This window comes from Grus americana, chromosome 3 (assembly GCF_028858705.1).
Source record: "Grus americana isolate bGruAme1 chromosome 3, bGruAme1.mat, whole genome shotgun sequence".
NCBI classification, from domain to species: Eukaryota; Metazoa; Chordata; class Aves; order Gruiformes; family Gruidae; genus Grus; species Grus americana.
The window spans coordinates 20849793-20867336 of record NC_072854.1 but is presented as its reverse complement, the minus strand read 5'-3'; the positions used below and the strand labels follow the sequence as shown (position 1 = coordinate 20867336).

General features: G+C 37.8%; 1 protein-coding gene across 2 annotated transcripts in view; it reads right to left on the bottom strand.

Moving 5' to 3' along the window:
* Nucleotides 1-14169: 14169 nt before the first annotated feature.
* PXDN (peroxidasin) overlaps nucleotides 14170-17544 on the bottom strand; it is a 92230-nt gene continuing 88855 nt past the window's right edge. For both annotated transcript variants that reach the window (XM_054821713.1, XM_054821715.1), the window contains one exon: nucleotides 14170-17125. In XM_054821713.1, the coding sequence (XP_054677688.1) occupies nucleotides 17003-17125 (123 nt within the window). In that variant the 3' untranslated portion in view covers nucleotides 14170-17002. The remainder of the gene's footprint in view (nucleotides 17126-17544) is intronic.

Here is a 17544-nt window from a genome sequence, read left to right as displayed (position 1 = left end):
CCAGACAGGGGTGATATTTAATGCATAACCTTATGTGTCCCTTCAGGTTAGCGTAGGTTGCTCACTGTTCAACATATTCTTTTTCATACATCCCATTTTCAGTTTCTTAACTCTCATTATGCATTATATTAAGCTGAATATCCAACACTTAGATTTCAGATCTTTTTGCAGGACCCGAGTACCTTAAAAATAAATATTTATTTAAGGAAATACTTCCATTTTAAGACAGTTACTTTTGAATATTTTCAAATTATTAGCCAGCTGGTGTGCTGACTTCTGTAGATTCCTAGAACCTTCACACTTGCAGTTTGGACCTCTTATTTACCCACAGGCCAAAAAGTCACAGTACCCTGTGACCAATCGCTTTGGTCATAAATAAACATAGATGGACTATTGATAGATCCTGTTTAATGTCATTAATGATCTGGATAATGAGGCAGAGTGTACCCTCAGCAAGTTTACAGATAAAACAAAAATGGGAGGAGTGGCTGATATACCAGAGGGTTATGCTGTCACCCAGAGGGACCTCGACAGGCCGGAGAAATGGGCCAACAGGAACCTCATGAAGTTCAACAAGGACAATTGCAAAGTCCTGCACCTGGGAGGAACAATTCTAGGCTCCAGGACATGGTGGGGGCCACCCAGCTGGAAAGCAGCATTGCAGAAGAGGACCTGGGGGTCCTGGTAGACACAGAGTTGACCATGAGCAAACATTAAGGGTCTGGAGTATCTCTCCTATAAGGAAAGGCTGAGAGACCTGAGGCTGTTCAGCCTAGAGAACAGAAGGCTCACGGGGGATCTTATTACTGTATATAAACAGCTGAAGGGACGGTATAAAGAGGACAAAGCCAGGCTCTTTTCAGTGGTGCCCAGAGACAGGACCAGAGATAATGGGCACAAACTGAAACGCAGGAGGTTCCCTCTAAATATCAGAAAACACTTATTTTAGTGTGAGTGTGATTGAGCACTGGAAGAGGTTACCCAGAGAGGCTGTGTAGTTTCCCTCCTTGGAGATATTCAAAAGCCATGTGGACACGATCCTGAGCTACTGGTTCTTGCTGGCCTCTCTTGAGCAGGGTGGGAGCAGAGGTCTCTTCCAATCTCAATCATTCATCATTCTGTGACCAAACACCTGATACAATGAGTATGGTTTATATACTGGCATCAGCATATTTTCAGCTTTTCTTTTACTTTGGCAAATGCAAAGCCAGCCTAGGTTCAAGTTTTCTACAGATATGAATAAATCAGTTTGACATTTCTTTAGTCAGTTTTGCCTAATCAACTCGCAGGAAAGGAGATTTCACTATTAACTTTAATCTATAAAGATACTGTTTGTATTATAACATCTAGTGTTTGCAAGCACTACTCAGAGATTTCAGCATCGAGTGATGTTAGAGAGTTCCTCAAAGAGTAGATACTGGATATTCATACTAACATGTAAAATCAAATAGTAACATTTTTACATTTAGCAGCTAATGAAGTGATCAAACCCAGAAAAGTTGCTACATTTGGAAAGGCAGGAAAATCTTGTGACATCAGCGTAATTTGTGTTCAAATATCCAAATCAGTTGCTTGAAAGAATACATTCCTTTGTCTGATAACCCTCTTCCTCATGCTCCTCTTCCTCTTCCCTGTTCTAGACCAGGTATCTACATGCAAATGTCTGTTAATTTTCAAAGACATCCTGTTCCTCAGTGAGACTTAGGGACACGCATCTTTTTTGTAAGGTCCTACTGATGGTTTCAATAATAAAGTAACCCCTTAATTCTATGAGGGGTTTATATTTTTGCAAAACAACAGCAGTATTGTAAAAAGAATTGCCAATGCTGCACTTTGGGAAGACCAGTGGGGACTACTCCACAGCTAAGGCAAATTTGGACACTAATGCTGGTTTTCATTTGGGGATGTCTTATGAAACACTGTTCTGTAACGTGGGAATAGCAACATTGGAAACCCAGTCATGCAATGTGTTTCACCATTAGAAAAGCATCAGGCTACTAAAAACATGATCTTTGTGATCAAAATACAAATCTGAAGCAAACTCTAAAAGAACAACAATGCAGTGCTTAATCCCTATGTAAAAGCAAATTCCTGAGATGCTCAAAGTGAGGTCATTATAAGATTTTTGATGGTGCTATTTTTTATATCACAGTAAAAATAATACTAATGTTTCTACTGAACTGTAATAAAACATCTATGCTGACAATTTTAAAAATAAACAATAAACACACAGACACAAGAGTTACTAATCAGGAATATTGTGGTTCCCACAGAATTGGTCTTGCCCAGCACTAAGGCAACTCTTTCTTGTGGACCTTGTAAACATTTCTGAAAAATAGAAAACTTGGATAATTTTATGGAAATGTGGAAAAAGCAAACTGTGAAGGTCCAGACTTGTAAATAAAGGAAAACTTATGTGGTATTTCACCTTTCATGCCAAGAGGGTTTTATCTCACATCTTTCTCCAACCATAATTTTAGTGGCATTTCTTATAAAGCAGACATCTTTAGACAGATTTCCACTCTTTTGAAAAATACTATATTTATTCTGTGTCTACTGTTGTACACAGTATTTTCTGTTAACAGCATCTTGATGACTAGAAACCTGTTCTTCCTATTAGGGATTTATATTCATATAAATTTACTTTTGGTGTTACAACATCAAGCAATTAATGGTCATTCAGAAAATTTGCCATAGTGTAACAAGGTCACTGATGGTTGTCATATGAATGTTAGTAAAACCACCCAGGCAAAGGAGGTAAGGAATTTGAAGACTGACAGAGAGCAAGAGCATATCTAGGAAATGCCCTGCTTAGTTTTACCTGTGTACTGTGTTTGCGTGGCAAGGATTTGGTAGTGGGGAGTTAGAGGTGTGGCTTCTGTGAGAAGCTGCTAGAAACTTCCCCCATGTTGGATAGAACCAATGCCAGTTGGCTCAAAGACAGGCCTGCCACTGGCCAAGGCCAACCCCATCAGTGAGATGGTGGTGCCTCCACGATAATGTGGGGGAAAAAAAAACAATTGAGCAATTGCACTTGTGGAGGCCCCATCCCTGGAAGTGTTCAAGGCCAGGCTGGATGAGGCTTTGGGCAACGTGGTCTAGTGGAGGGTGTCCCTGCCCATGGCAGGGGCGTTGGAACTAGACGATCTTTGAGGTCCTTTCCAACCCAAACCATTCTATGATTCTATGATTCTATAACTGGGAGAGACGAGTGAGAATATGTGAGAGGATTAACTCTGCAGGCACCCAGGTCAGTGAAGAAGGAGGGGGAGGAGGTGCTCCAGCCACTGGAGCAGACATTCCCCTGCAGCCCATGGTGTAGACCATGGTGAGGCAGGCTGTCCCCCTGCAGCCCATGGAGGATGATGGGGGTGCAGAGATTCCCCTGCAGCCAATGGAGGACCCCACGCCCGAATAGGTGGAGGCACCTGAAGGAGGATATGGCCCCATGGGAAGCCTGCGCTGGAGCAGGCTCCTGGCAGGACCTGTGGCCCCGTGGAGAGAGGAGCCCGTGCCAGAGCAGGTTTGCTGGCAGGACTTGTGACCCCATGGGGGACCCACGCTGGAGCAGTTTGCTCCTGAAGGTCTGCACCCCGTGGGAGAGACCCATGTTGGAGCAGTTCGTGAAGGACTGTAGCCCGTGGGAGAGACTCCATGCTGGAGCAGGTGAGGAATGTGAGGAGTCCTCCCCCTTGAGGAGGAAGGAGCAGCAGAAACAACATGTGATGAACTGACCGTAACCCCCATTCCCTGTCCCCCTGTAGCACTGAGGGAGAGGAGGAAGAGAAACTGGGAGCAAAGATAAGCCCGGGAAGAAGGGAAGGGTGGCAGGAAGGTGATTTAAGATTTGGTTTAATTTCTCATAATCCTACTCTGATTTGATTGGTAATAAATTAGATGAATTTTTTCTAAGTTGAGTCTGGTTTGCCCATGACAGTAACTGGTGAGTGATCTCTCCCTGTCCTTATCTCAACCCATGAGCCTTTCATTATATTTTCTCTCCCCGCCCCAGCTGAGGAGGGCAGCAATAGAGCAGCTTTGGGGGGAACCTCGCCTCCAGCCAGGGTGAACCCACCACACTCTGCTCAACTTTTCATAGGGAATTCTCTAATATAACCTCTTAAATGGAATAAAGCTGTCAACCCCTTTTGAGGAATGTGAATGAAAATGTAATTCATGCCTATAAAGATATAAGTATCTCAAGTCAGAAGAGTTTGAATTCAGCAGCAGAATCCTGCTCCTTATCAGGTGCATTCATGAAAGGAGGCATCTCTACAACTTTATCAAAATGCCTGTGATGCAGAACTTGGAAGAAGTAAATCCCTGCTGAAGAAGACAGGACATTGCATGGCTGTGGAAGCTCTAGTGTGCTGAGAAAGTGGAAGCATGTCTCATCTGATCCCAGCTCTGCCTGGGAAAACCTAAGGAAGGGAAGGATGACAAAGGCTGTGAATTCAATGTTTTCCAGACAAATTCAGGCCTAAGGTTGTCTGAAAGTATAGAAATTCAGATGAAAGATGGGCTTGAAGGCTCATCCAACATCTCAGAAGGTTAAACTGATTAAAACTTAATTTTATCTGCTAGCAGTGCCAACATGCTTGTGTATGTCTTGTCTGACAATGATGATTTGAAGTTCATGTGGGTTCACTGAAATTCTGGGATGTTCTATGATTGTTTTCAACAGACATTTTTTCTCCAGCTTAATTTTGAGTTAGTGCTTTGAGGATTTATTTTTAAGGGTATAGGCTATCTGACAGGAATTAGATATGCATAAGTATGGTCTCACTGTTACTAATTCTCCATATGCCTAATTCCATGTAGATGAAAGGAAGGGAGAAAGGACAGAGAATGTCACTTCTAACCCTTAATCTCCGCTGCAGAGCAGCTGGTGGGAAGTGACAGGCACCACAATGGCATTATCAGCCACTCTCAGACCTGGGAAACTTTTGTAATAATCAGATCATCGAAGACTCAGCTTCCCCTTCTGGTTAAAAGTTCATGGAGGTGTTGTGAATGGTAGATTTGTCTTCATTTGGTCAACCAAATTCCTATTCGAAATAACGGCAAAGATAGTAAAAGTGAAAAACAAACAGGAAAGGGAAATAACACAGAAGAAGGAAAGACAGTCAGCTTTCTCTGAGACACAAAAGACCACTGGTGAGCTTCAGTAGATTTTAAAAGACTTTACAGAGGCCTGCATTATTATGTCTTTTTTACAGATGGCAGATTTAAACATTGAGAGATTAAATGAATCGCCCAAGCATGCTGAAAGCTAATCCAAGAATAAAACCATCCTGTTTCTTATCTTCAAGGCCATCCTGCCTTCAATTAACTGCTCATGATTCAGCAAGACAATGGTTAAGAGATGTTTTTCACTCTTTCTGGCTTGGTCCAGAATATTTTTTTAGGATCAAGATGACAAATAGTATCAATGTAGAATCCAGCCACTCTGGAGACAGGAGGACCGGCAGGTCTGTTAGCCACGCATCCTTTCTAACCATCCAGCAGTCCAGATGGTTTCTTTAGAGCACTTCTAATAAACAACCTCTACGAACATGTTGCAGCCAAGCCCTTTTAAATTATTCATTCAAAACACAACCCATTTTGATGTGTTTGACAGCAAAACCTCCTAAATTCCATTTAACTTCTTGCGCTAACACACAGCTTGACTGGAAGAGTTGAAAACCATTCTCTCTCGTCTTTATTCTAGTTTGTACAATTAATTCTACCTCTGACATTTGCTTTTTAATACAAAAAAGTTCGATTTTCATTACATCATTTATATAAAACACATCAAATACAGGATATTTTATATAGACTGTGGAGTACTCCCAAATGGCACATTTCCACTTCTCAGGACACAGGTTTGTGCTGCCTTCAGGTCAGGGAAACAGAATTGTAATAGAGAATAAGCCAGTTACTGAAAAGCAACTAAAATATGGATCAATATGTAAAAAGCGCTTAAGTTAATATCGGATACTGGGAACAAGGCTCCTAATCAGGATAATACTGTCATGTTAATATCATTAGCAAAGGGGTATACAATTTAGTAACACAGTGCTAACAACTTATCACCTAAAAAAAACCCATTTCAAATACTGCAGATAGTTCTTACACCATGGTATTTCTTTCACACAATGGAACTTTCTAGATACTGATGAATAAATCAGCATAAAAATAATAGCAGGTATGGTGTGTTTAGATATGCTGCAATTCTTGCAAATAAGCAATTTATTATTTATTTATTTATTTATTTATTTATTATGCACCCCGCACTTAATTTTGTGGAAATTTTACCATTAACTTAACAGATGAATCTCTTCAGTTTACTTCAGGGATTATTCCACACTTTGTGGAATTGAATAGAGTTGCTCAATGCTCAGTAACCCTTTTTATCCTCTAAAAATGGAAGAATCAATCCCTTCCTTCCACTTTTCCAAATACTTCCTTCAAAATAACTGTGAATTGTTGTCTTATTTGGTCACTTCATGATGGTTGTTTGGTAAGAGGTCTTTTAACCTCCCTAATGAAACCAGTCCCTGTGGTACCATAAATGTTGTTTTTCTCTTAGATCCACCCCCTTTGACAGAATACTTTGGACAGGACTTTGGCAATTTTTTTTAGGTGCAGGGTGACCAGTGTCATGTAAAAAAGAGGCATGTGGACTATAGATGTCACTAGATAGGTATAAGAAATATCATATGCATCATAGAAATAAGTACATGTAATCACTACAGTCACAGAAGACATGAACTCATAAAAATATACAATATTTAACAATTAAAAGAAAGAAAACACTTGTAACAAAGGAATACCATATTCAGTGTAAAAGTTTCCTTCCTGCCTACAGCTGGAAATTCATGTATTCCACAGAGATATTTTAACTAATTGGCTCTCAAGTTTACAAGACAAAAGGGAAGTATGGGTTTTCTGCCTGATTGCCAGAGATTTTATTCAGGGCCTGAGAGAGAAATGTGTTCATGTAAGTCATGATCTTGTGCATGCTTCTTTGGTGTGCTGTGCCAAGACTGATGTAACAAGCTTTGGGAATCTTCGCTGAAGACCCAAATGTGCTAACTGAGATCTGAGATAGCAGCCATCACCCTGACAGCCTGGCAACCTGCCCGGGAGAATTCGTTATATCTGCTGGGAGAGTTACAGATATTTTCTAAAAAGTCAATGATTTCCTGAAATCTAGCCAAAACCACATAAGTTAGTTTTTACACAGATTTCGTTTGTAGCTAGGCACTCACAGGGATGGACCTTGCATAATAAAAATGACCTAGAAAAAAATTAAAAATATTTTCTAGGATAATGTCACCAAAGCTTTTATTATAAAATGACAAACCTGATGGTCTCCTGTAAAAGGAATTCCTTCAGTGAAGCCTTAAAATGTAGTCACATACTATCTCTAGCGATCTAATTAGGAAAGATTTGTAGGTACATTGTTTGTAACTGTTCCTTGGGGCACTTCTGTTTTCAGGAACCACAACTGTAACTTTTCTGTTCATTCAGCTCTGTTGTACTGGGCACGTGTGTAAAGAAGCAAGAGTCAGGACACGGGCCTGGGATGGTACAGAGGATAGGACTTCTTCCCAGTAAAAATATATTGTTCAGTGCCGTCGTACTGACCCGTAGCAGAATGACATTATTGAAACTGATCCTCTGATCTTAGACACCAAATTCCTTCTCCTTCTGAACACGCAACGTACAGAACTACGGGAATATTGTTAGCTTATTTGGGGTGAAATCCTGGCCCAACAAGGGCACTTCCCAGGACTGACCATGCAGTGTCGATGACATTAGCACGCTGGCTTAGTAGAGACAAGATTCCAGCCCTGTCTTTTATCTCCTGTTAACAGGTTTTTATGGAATTTCAGAATAAAAAAAAAAAAAAAAAGAAAAAACAAACCACCTGGCTGGCTGAAGATAGGAAGGCAAAATAGAAAAATAGTGGTCCATTTAGGGAAGCAGTTTCTATAGCACTTTTGCAAGATCATACCTTATTAAAATCTTAAATCATAAGTGTGTGCTTAAATTTTCCGTAATCTCATAGGAAAATTAAAGAATATGATTTTAAAACAGCTGAAATGAGATAGCACAGTCATTGCCATCAGCTTTCCTCACACCAGACTCAGTACTACTATCCTGTTTGTTTTGCAAGCGTCTGTGAAACTATACCATTTTCTGTTAAGCCTGGGATGAATGAACACTCTAGTTTGTATTCCAGTAATAAGTAATGACCACTCAATGTTTGGTTTACAAAATAAATGTGTGATTGTTGTGGTACTTGCATTTTCTTTTTCTGTTCTAAAATATCCCTTTTATTTTTACCATTTAGACTAGTAATTAATAACAAAAAAACCAAAAACAAACAAACAAAAAAACAACAAAACCCCATGCAAACAACTTTTCTGTGTATAAATATTCTAATATTCCAAGTAATAATATTATGGGTTTTAAGGTGGCCATAGTTATATATTACTGCTAATCTGAATGCTTCTAGAAGACAGGTAAGATGGTTCGCAGTGTTTGTAATGGAGAAACAAAACAGTTATCAGTAATTCTGCACAGAACAGAGAGATACTGCTTTCTACCCCTTTGCAAACAAGTAATTATCACAAAACCCACCAAGACCGGTCCTTAGTTGCAGTGTTAAACTCAACAGACACCAAGGCTTGAATGAACTCAGGTCTTCATCTGTGTCTGAATAATTTTCCAGAGCTGTGGTGGAGTTCACTGGCACTGGGAAGTTCTCACATCTGCAAACCACGGCTGTTCAGTAGGCCAACAAGGCATTTTATTTTCCAGTGGTGCAAATCCAACACTAAAATATGCAAAATTCCTGACCACAGCTATAGCTTAATGTAGCCCAAACTCTTTAAACTTCTAATATAAACATTTTCCCTGACCGTATTTTTCTGCTCTTTCATAAGTGTGGGCTATTCTTGTTTTAATTTAATTTAAATTAAAGACAGAACTACAGGCTACAATACAGAAAAGCTCGTGGCCTGAAAGGGAAAGGAAAGACAAGGTTATCACTAGGAACACACAACCTACACAGTATGTTACTACCATGTAAATCCTGATTTTCCTAGCAAAGCTGTCATATTTTAAAATAGTGTATCATCAAGAGCAAAGCAAAAAGCAGCAGGTGGGGAAAAAACCCCAGCAGCTGTCACCAGCCTTTTTTCTTTTGTGAACAACTTCTCACCACAGAAAGGAAGCAGGAGCTCAGCTTTTCTTTATTTTTCCTTTAATTTCTTGCTCTCTCAAGTGTGAAGAGTCATACCTGGCTGATTTTTGCTACAAGGAATGTCAGAGCGGGATTCACCTGCAGCTGCATCAGAAAGTCTATACCAGATTAAATAATTTGAAACCTCAAGTAAATGGCTTTCTCTAATGAAAATTAAAATAATTACAGATAAACTTCAATTGCTTTCTAGACTGAGTTTATCCAATTAGTATAAAGCAGTTAAATACAAGGTCACACATGGGGGAGTAAAGAATGTGACTCCTACTTAGATAATTTGGAGCTATAAAATAGCTAAAGGCAGCTTTAGGATCTGGCTGAATATGAATTCTTGGTGTAATTTAGTGAGTAAGAGTCATCTAGAACTCTGAATGTGCACCCATAAAACCTTGAAATTTTTAAAATAAAAAATAAGAAACATGATCTAGTTTGCAAGTAGAAGTGAAACTAAGGGTCAGGATGAGCAGTGAATACCTGCACATACACACATAAACTATTGTAGGCTGAAATTCTTTGTGAGAGTGAGTAAGCCACTGTTACAATTTACATTATGGTTATGCAGAAGTAACATTTTAAAATTTTCAGTCAAGACTGCATGTCTTTTTAAGTCATTATTTAAGCACAAGATGGTGTCTTAATGTAAGAAAGACTGGATGAGTTCAGTTTAACATGCCGTGCAGATGCTAGACCAGACTGCGGGGACTTCTCCGGGCTTTAAAAATCCATTAATCTAAAGCAATAGGTAGGAGCTATGCCCCTTTTAACCATTCCCAATGTGCAAAGTGCTCAGTCTTAACAAAGTAAGGTGACATGTTTCCAAAGTACGTCTGAAGTTCAAATGGAAAATATTTGCTGCTTGCGAGGTGAGATGTGAGGGAACAATAGCATTCCAGCGCATAAAAAAGAAAGAACATAAGGTGAACATTTTAAAATCCACATTAACATTTGCCTGCAACAGAAACAAGCTGTCATTTTCTGACCTCAAGGCAGCTATTGTTTGTTATCGCCTGAATTGATTGTTGATATAAAAGGAAATCCAAATAATCCCTTGGCTATTTTCTTATACTCTCAGTATAAGAGAATAGCCTGGCAACAAGTAAAGCTGTATGCAACCATGCCAAACCAGTTCACCTGAAAGAAAACATTTATTTTGCTCCTACATTGTCTCCAATCTGCTGCACTGTATTCAAGAAGGCCCTTTCTACAAAGCTGAATTAAAAAAAATATTTTTTTCTGTGACAGCATTTGAGATTTTAAATAAAAGCATAGGTTGCAAAATAACTCAGTTTCACCCAGAGGGAGAGAAAACCCTTGATTACAACAGCTTGAGTATTCCTTTAGTAACTGGAATTGTTCTCCACCTGTGAAAGCTGTCACACTTGCCTCCCATGTGTAGCAAGAAGGTGCCTTTCTACAGCAAGGGTGACTTAGGAAAGAGCAAGCCCTCAGCTTGGTGTCTCCTCACAGAATTCCCTGGAACTGTGGAACCCGTGTTCTGGAAATCTGTAACAGGCAGTGCCAAATCTGGCACGTTGGCACAGGAGAAGGACAGGAGCCCCGAAGCATCCCACTCAGGCCTCTGGCCATGTAGCACCTGCCATTCTGAGGAGTCAGGCTGATGGTTTGCCCTGATAATTTTTTTGGCTTGTAGTCTCGAGTTCATATTTAAGGCCCTTAGCTGTGAAAGCATAGAGGGAGGAAAAAAGAAAAAAAAATTATCTCCAATGCAAGAGCTGCAATGATTCAGAGCGGAGGTGGGGAACTACAAGCCTGCCTTACTAGCACTCCGGTAGCTGGTCCAACAAACAGTGAAATTGATTCCCCGTGCCTGGGGACTCTATTGCAGTCTATATACGTGTATATGTGTTGCTTTATTTATGTATTTGTATATATAAATATATGTGTATTTAATCAGTTCCTATATTCCTGATGAACTGTTGCGTTCTGCCTGAAAAAAAATTCAGAGTACTTCATGAAATCTTTCTTTGTTTCTCCCCATCAAAACAAAGCAATAGTTTCTTTTCCTTTCTCAGGACAATTCCTGATTACTTTTTTCCCTCCAGGTACTTTTTTCATGCTAATCTCTATGAAAAGAGACATGAAACACTTTACTGTGCTGATCCTTGGAACGGCTGCGAGCCAGGTTAACAACAGACAACATCTCATAAAGATGTAAGTAGGTAATGGGATTTATTTTGGCAACACAGCAACATTTTTAAAGCATGTGACTTGTGGGAATGTAAAAATGTATCACTGAGGGAGGCATCAAATAGACACAAACATCTTCACTGAATGCAACAATGAGGTTTATTCCTTTATCGCAGGAATTGGTGTTCTGTTCCGTTTCTGAATCTCAACAGAGATATTCAATCCATAGCTTTTCAGCTGAACGCAGCTGGCCAGATCTTCTGGTGACTGAGCCGTATCTGATCTGTATTACCACGCTGGAATGGCAAAGCGCAGGGAAAGGGCCATTCGTAACACTGCCGGTGGACAGCAGAGATGTTGGGCAGAAAACAAAAGGAAAAGCATGTTGGAGGCGCAGAGGTTTCCTTGCCACGTCACAGCAGGCTAAGTGTGAAAAAAAAGGAAAGGAAAGGAACTATTGCATGAAGCGAAGCAGCCAGGATAATTGCAAAATAACAGTCTGACACTGCCAGGACGTCTCCTTTAAAATACGGTATTAGCAGACAACGCTGCCTTTTCATGACTCGGTACAATCTCCTGATTAGGTACATCGTAATGCAAAGCTGATTAGGACAGTACTAGTATCTAGCAGATTATTACATGTCTAGTAATTTATTGGTTACCATTAGTTTTGGTAAGGATAACATTGTTTCCTTCCACTGAGAGTCTGACAAACTTTTAGCATGAATATGTGCATATGGTCACACTGGTATTTTTTGCTGACATATTCTATCTAATGAGCCATTTGTCACATATCGGATCTCATTTTTTCTTGTACATAATAAAAATTAGTGTAGTGAATTCTGAAATAACTTCACTGAACTCCACACTGTAGATGAGAGAGACAATGTGAGGACAGTAAACAGTCTTTCTTTCTACTGGTAAATTTATAATTGTATTATCCTGCATATACAAAACCTTTAATCTATTTTAACAATATGACAACAGAATAATGCAGAAGTTTTGAGAAAATTAGTCAAATATACCAGCTGTTGTTACCTTATTCTAATTTCCAAACTAAAGCCATGGAACAGTCCCAACATGTCAAAATTTCACTGCAAAGATTACTGATTTGGTAAATACTGTTGGAAAAAAAGCATGAAACTAGTAGGGGATTAAAAAGAAAATATAAAGAAAAATATTTTAGACTATATAATTAGATACACTATGGCAGCAAAATATTATTTTACAAAATAAAGTTACTGAGTATGGGAGGTCCTTCCCTATAAAGACAACTTTCATCATACTGTGGCCAAATGATTCTTAGCTGTAATCAACCAAAAGGAATAAACTCAATTTACTCAGTTTATTTCAAATATACCTGAATCTTTCTCAAAATATATCAGTATCAGCCCAAGGGTATTATTTCTAAATGTCTAAACGTTGTGGTTGGTTTGTTTTTTGTTTTTTTTTTTTTAATAACTGTTAGCAAACTTCTTGGCAATTAACTGTGTTGAACCCTTTCTGTTGTCTGGTTTGGACTAACATAAAGTTATAAACCGGAACAAATCCTTCTCTTCCAGTCTCTGCCTGTTTTAGCCTCCTGGTTAAAAAAAAAAAAAAAAAATAGAAAAAATATTGAAATGTAAATATTTGAGTATAATTAGATTAGGCTTAGGAACTTAGGAATTGACTATGTCTATTAAAAGAAGCATGCTTACCCATTTAACTTACTAGAAAAATGTATACCAGTACTTTGCCAAACTGATTTTATCTGAATTTGGAAATAAAAAATCTGATTGCCCTAAAATTTTTATAGGATAGTGACTGAATACTACTCATCAACATTTTGGAAGAGCGACAGGATATTTCGGCAGCCTGCTGGAAAATACACAAATGAACCTATTGCAGTTTTGCTTTCCTAGATTTGCCTTATGCAATACTCAAAGCCAAACTATAGTGAAGCACAGTCAACTGCAACCTGAAAACGATTCTTAACTCTACGTCTTCAAGTTCATCTTTAACTTCTCCCATTTCACTGTAAGGCCACTTAGAATTGTATTAATTGCAATGATATTGTATCACAAAACACTTTTACTTTCATGAAGTCATGAAGAAACAGATGAATCTCAGGTGGATCTAAGAAAGGAACTGACCCCGTGCCCTAGAGATCCTAAGGCATCACCAAAGGACGAGAGTAACTCAGCAGTAATTCATATATCCTACGATGGAGAAACAAGACAAGGTAAATAAGAGGATCTCTTTTGCACAGGAGACTGATTTTGAGCTGAGATTGCGTGAACTTGGATATCCATTTGTGAAATGATGTGAATAAAGAATGAATGTAGAATCAAGCGCATTGGAAGGCAAGTCATGACTGGATTTATTTGAAGACATGAGGAAGTGAAGAAACTGTGTAAGAACAAGCTGTATGTATTATGACATTCCTATAAAAACGGGAAAAAATGTGCAGTACTAACAGTTTTCAAATACACATTTGTGCTAAGAAATAAATGTGTTTTAAAATATCCTTTCTGAGTCTATCTGTATTTTCTCCCATCACCTAGAAGAAAACAGTGACTAGATACTTAAATTTTATGTGTCATAATATTAAAGAACCTACTGAATCTACATGGCTCATTAGTTCATTGTTTAGTTCTGAGAAATGGAGACGAGATCATGACAATCCTGCATAACATACGTAATACGGATCTTTTGATAAAAACCTACACACTGGGATCTTCAGCAAATAATCTAAACAACATGTATCAAGAAGAAATCACTTGGAATTTACTTGGAAATGTGGCCCATTTTATTTTAACTGAAAAGCATTCATTATACAGTGCAAACAGTTCTTTGGTAAATTCACTGCTTAAAATAAAAACAACAAAGACTTTGTTTTAGGCAACATTAAAAAAAGAAAATAAATATGTAAAATTTGCAACATATTACAGCAATATTCTCACAGTGGATACTGACGAAATGGTCATCGAGCCATTGGCCACTGTTTCAGAAATGTTAAAATCAATGCTGATTCTGCAGACACTGCAATAAAACTGAATTAGTACAACCCATGACTGATTACATTTTAAACTGTGGATAAAGACCTGTTTTTCCTGAATGGTTTATGATCAGATGGATGGCGGAAAATAACTCAATATTAGACTTGTTTAAGCATATCCAGAGTCCTAAGCCCATTTTATATACCATATGAATAAACAGTGAACAACAAAGAAAACCTCCCACTTTACTCTGGAGGCTGGAGAAAAGGAACAATCAGATATAAGGTACTATTTTATAATGTATAAATGGAAACTCTCTTCTCCTATAAGCGGAAATCTTGAGAAAGTTTATTTAATATAAAATTGGAATAAAAGAATGCAAGTAGTAACCAGCTGGATGTATTACTGCCTTATTTAACTGTTTAGACAGTTAGATTATATTTGGTTTAGCTCCGCAATCCTTCCTCTTTGAGGAATTCCTGCTATAGGTCAATGGGAGTTCCATCTGAGTTGGAATTACAGGACGAGACATATGGTTTGGACTTTCAACGAAAGTCAACAAAATACCAGAGTATCAAACGAGTACAGGAATGACAGCCTTTCGGAACCATATGATACTCAAACATGCTCGCCACACACAATTTCTAAAAGTATTAACATAGAAAATTACATAAGTCAAAACATTGTATATAAAATCAATTAAAATATTCTTAAAAATATAAATTGTAGTTCCATGTGTACCTCTACCACACACCTTTAACACACCACTCACATGTACATATTGCTCCTACCATAGTATGAAATGAGTTTCTGTAGTAAGCTTTAAAGATACACCAAAGTTTGAATGTGTGTCATGGTATCAGTTTATCAAATTAGAAATTATTAATGTTAGTAATCAGAGAAATTATGTGCCAAAATATTATAGTGGAACTCATATTGCTGTGCTGTTAGTTATTAGACAGGTATTTGATCTACCGTGCAATAATTAAGTATTCAGTCTGTTTGCATAATCTGAAATGTTTAATATGACAATGTTGAATTTTGTGCAGATTTCTTTGATACCCAAATCTCCGTTCCCTAAATTTGAACAATAGACTCAGAAATCAGTGAACTGTAGAACTAAAGAAGAGCTCTGGTTCTAGATAGTCCTGACTTAGGACTTAAGGGCAGAGCCATAAATTCTAACATATTAAGTATTCTGGGAGAGAATCAATTCTGAATAAACACAAAAAAAGCTGTAAAATGAGGTATGACAGTTGTCCTTCACTGAATATAATATATAATTCCTGGTCAAAAATATGCAGTTTGTATTCTAAAAAGTACACAACTTTGAAATGCTAGTGTAGACATATACTCTATAACGTTAAACATTTATTAAATGGGAAATAAAGTCCATTGGCAGACCATTTTTAACATGAATGATAAAAATATTGAGGTAAAAATATATATGCATTAGATGAAACTGGAAAAAAAACCCTAAAAAAATCAAATACCTTGTCAGAAAAAGTAGTCAATCCACAATTAATCATGATGCTTGATTTTGATTGTTCTTTTTTTCAACAAACAGTGCCACAATATAATCAGGAACATACGTCTATTGACAATATGCACAATGAATCAGTAGGAATCTTTGTATACAAAATGGCATGTGACATCTTTTCACATTTTCATAACAGGGCCATACAAATATGTAAGCTGATCTGAGATCAAGAGAAGCATGCTTTAAAACTGGACTGGATGGTCACGTTACAATGATTCAAAATAAATGAAACAAAAAAAAATGCCAAGCAATTACATATTTTTTTGACAAAAAGGATTATGTTCATTTTAAGATCCAATGCTACTCTGTCATGTATGTTTTCCTAGAATGAGGAACACTGTCAATTACATCTGTAGTATACATTCAGTTGCTTTTTGTATCTTCCAATTACATTTATTTATATTTCCTTACTAATCCTAGCTTTTTTGGCTTGAAAATTTTGATTAAGTTTGCTCCTTGAATTAATGAAAGGATGTTGAAAGGTGTCGTGCAGTTTTCTTTATCTCCTTGCTGGTCCAGAAGCAGAAATGATTGTGTGATTCAAGAGAATTTCCAGGCCTGGGTGGGTTTGCAGAAACTGGCCCTCTACGGCATTGCTTTGGGCACAGTGACCTAGTGTTTTCCTTTTCCCTGCATTTACTAAAGAATAACGAAGAGCTAAATATCGAGTCAGACTGGTACTGAAAAGGGATAGTAAACTTTTCACGTTGCTAATTAAATATAGGAAACAAAGTGTTCATTTTGGAATAAGACTTAAGCCCAGTCTTGTTGGGTACCTAAAACTACCTGACAGTGTTCTTTTAAAGTAGCACCAGTTTCAGTTTGTCTAACCTGAGAAGTTTAACACACAATTAACTTTTTGACCTGTTTGCTAATTTCCCTTTCATTAATTTTTTGCATTGTGATTACCTTCATGGGCAGAAAATAAAACGATACATTATGTTATACTGTTACAGCACCATTAGAATGTTGTAAATCTTGATTTATTGCTGTTGTTAAGACTGTTGTTACCTGGTTTTGCCATCAGCAGGCATTGATATGATTTGAGAAGTATGCACCCAAAATTCTTAAAAAGCAGACTTATGGCTTCTTTTTATTAATATTTTGTTTTAAGCAGACTGGACAGCAATCTCCTTGAACCTTCACAGGCGCTTCGCAGTCAGCCGGCGGGCATGACTCTACAAAACAGGTAATCTGACCAACCTATGTCAGGAAAAAAGAGTGACAAAACCCGAACATACTTAGCTACATTTTCTAAAAAAAGAAATACATTTTTCATATTATTGAAGAACATGTTCTCATTCATCCTCTCTAAGATCTGGGCTGCTATGATTAACCCCACATAGTTTATTTCAGCATAAACTTATATTGAGAAGGTGCTTTGTATTATATCTTTAATGGAGCTGTATACCATTTTATCCAACATTCAGGCATGGAACCCTGGGATACCAAGTACTGACATATTTCTTTTACTACCTTTTTTTCAAATTTCACCATGATAAAAGAAAATTAAAATCTAGCACTGAGGTAGATGAGCTTTTATTGATTTTTATGTATTTTAGTAGAATTTTTCAAGAAGTCTCTCACTTTGCAGTTAATTTTGCCAGTACGACTATACATCA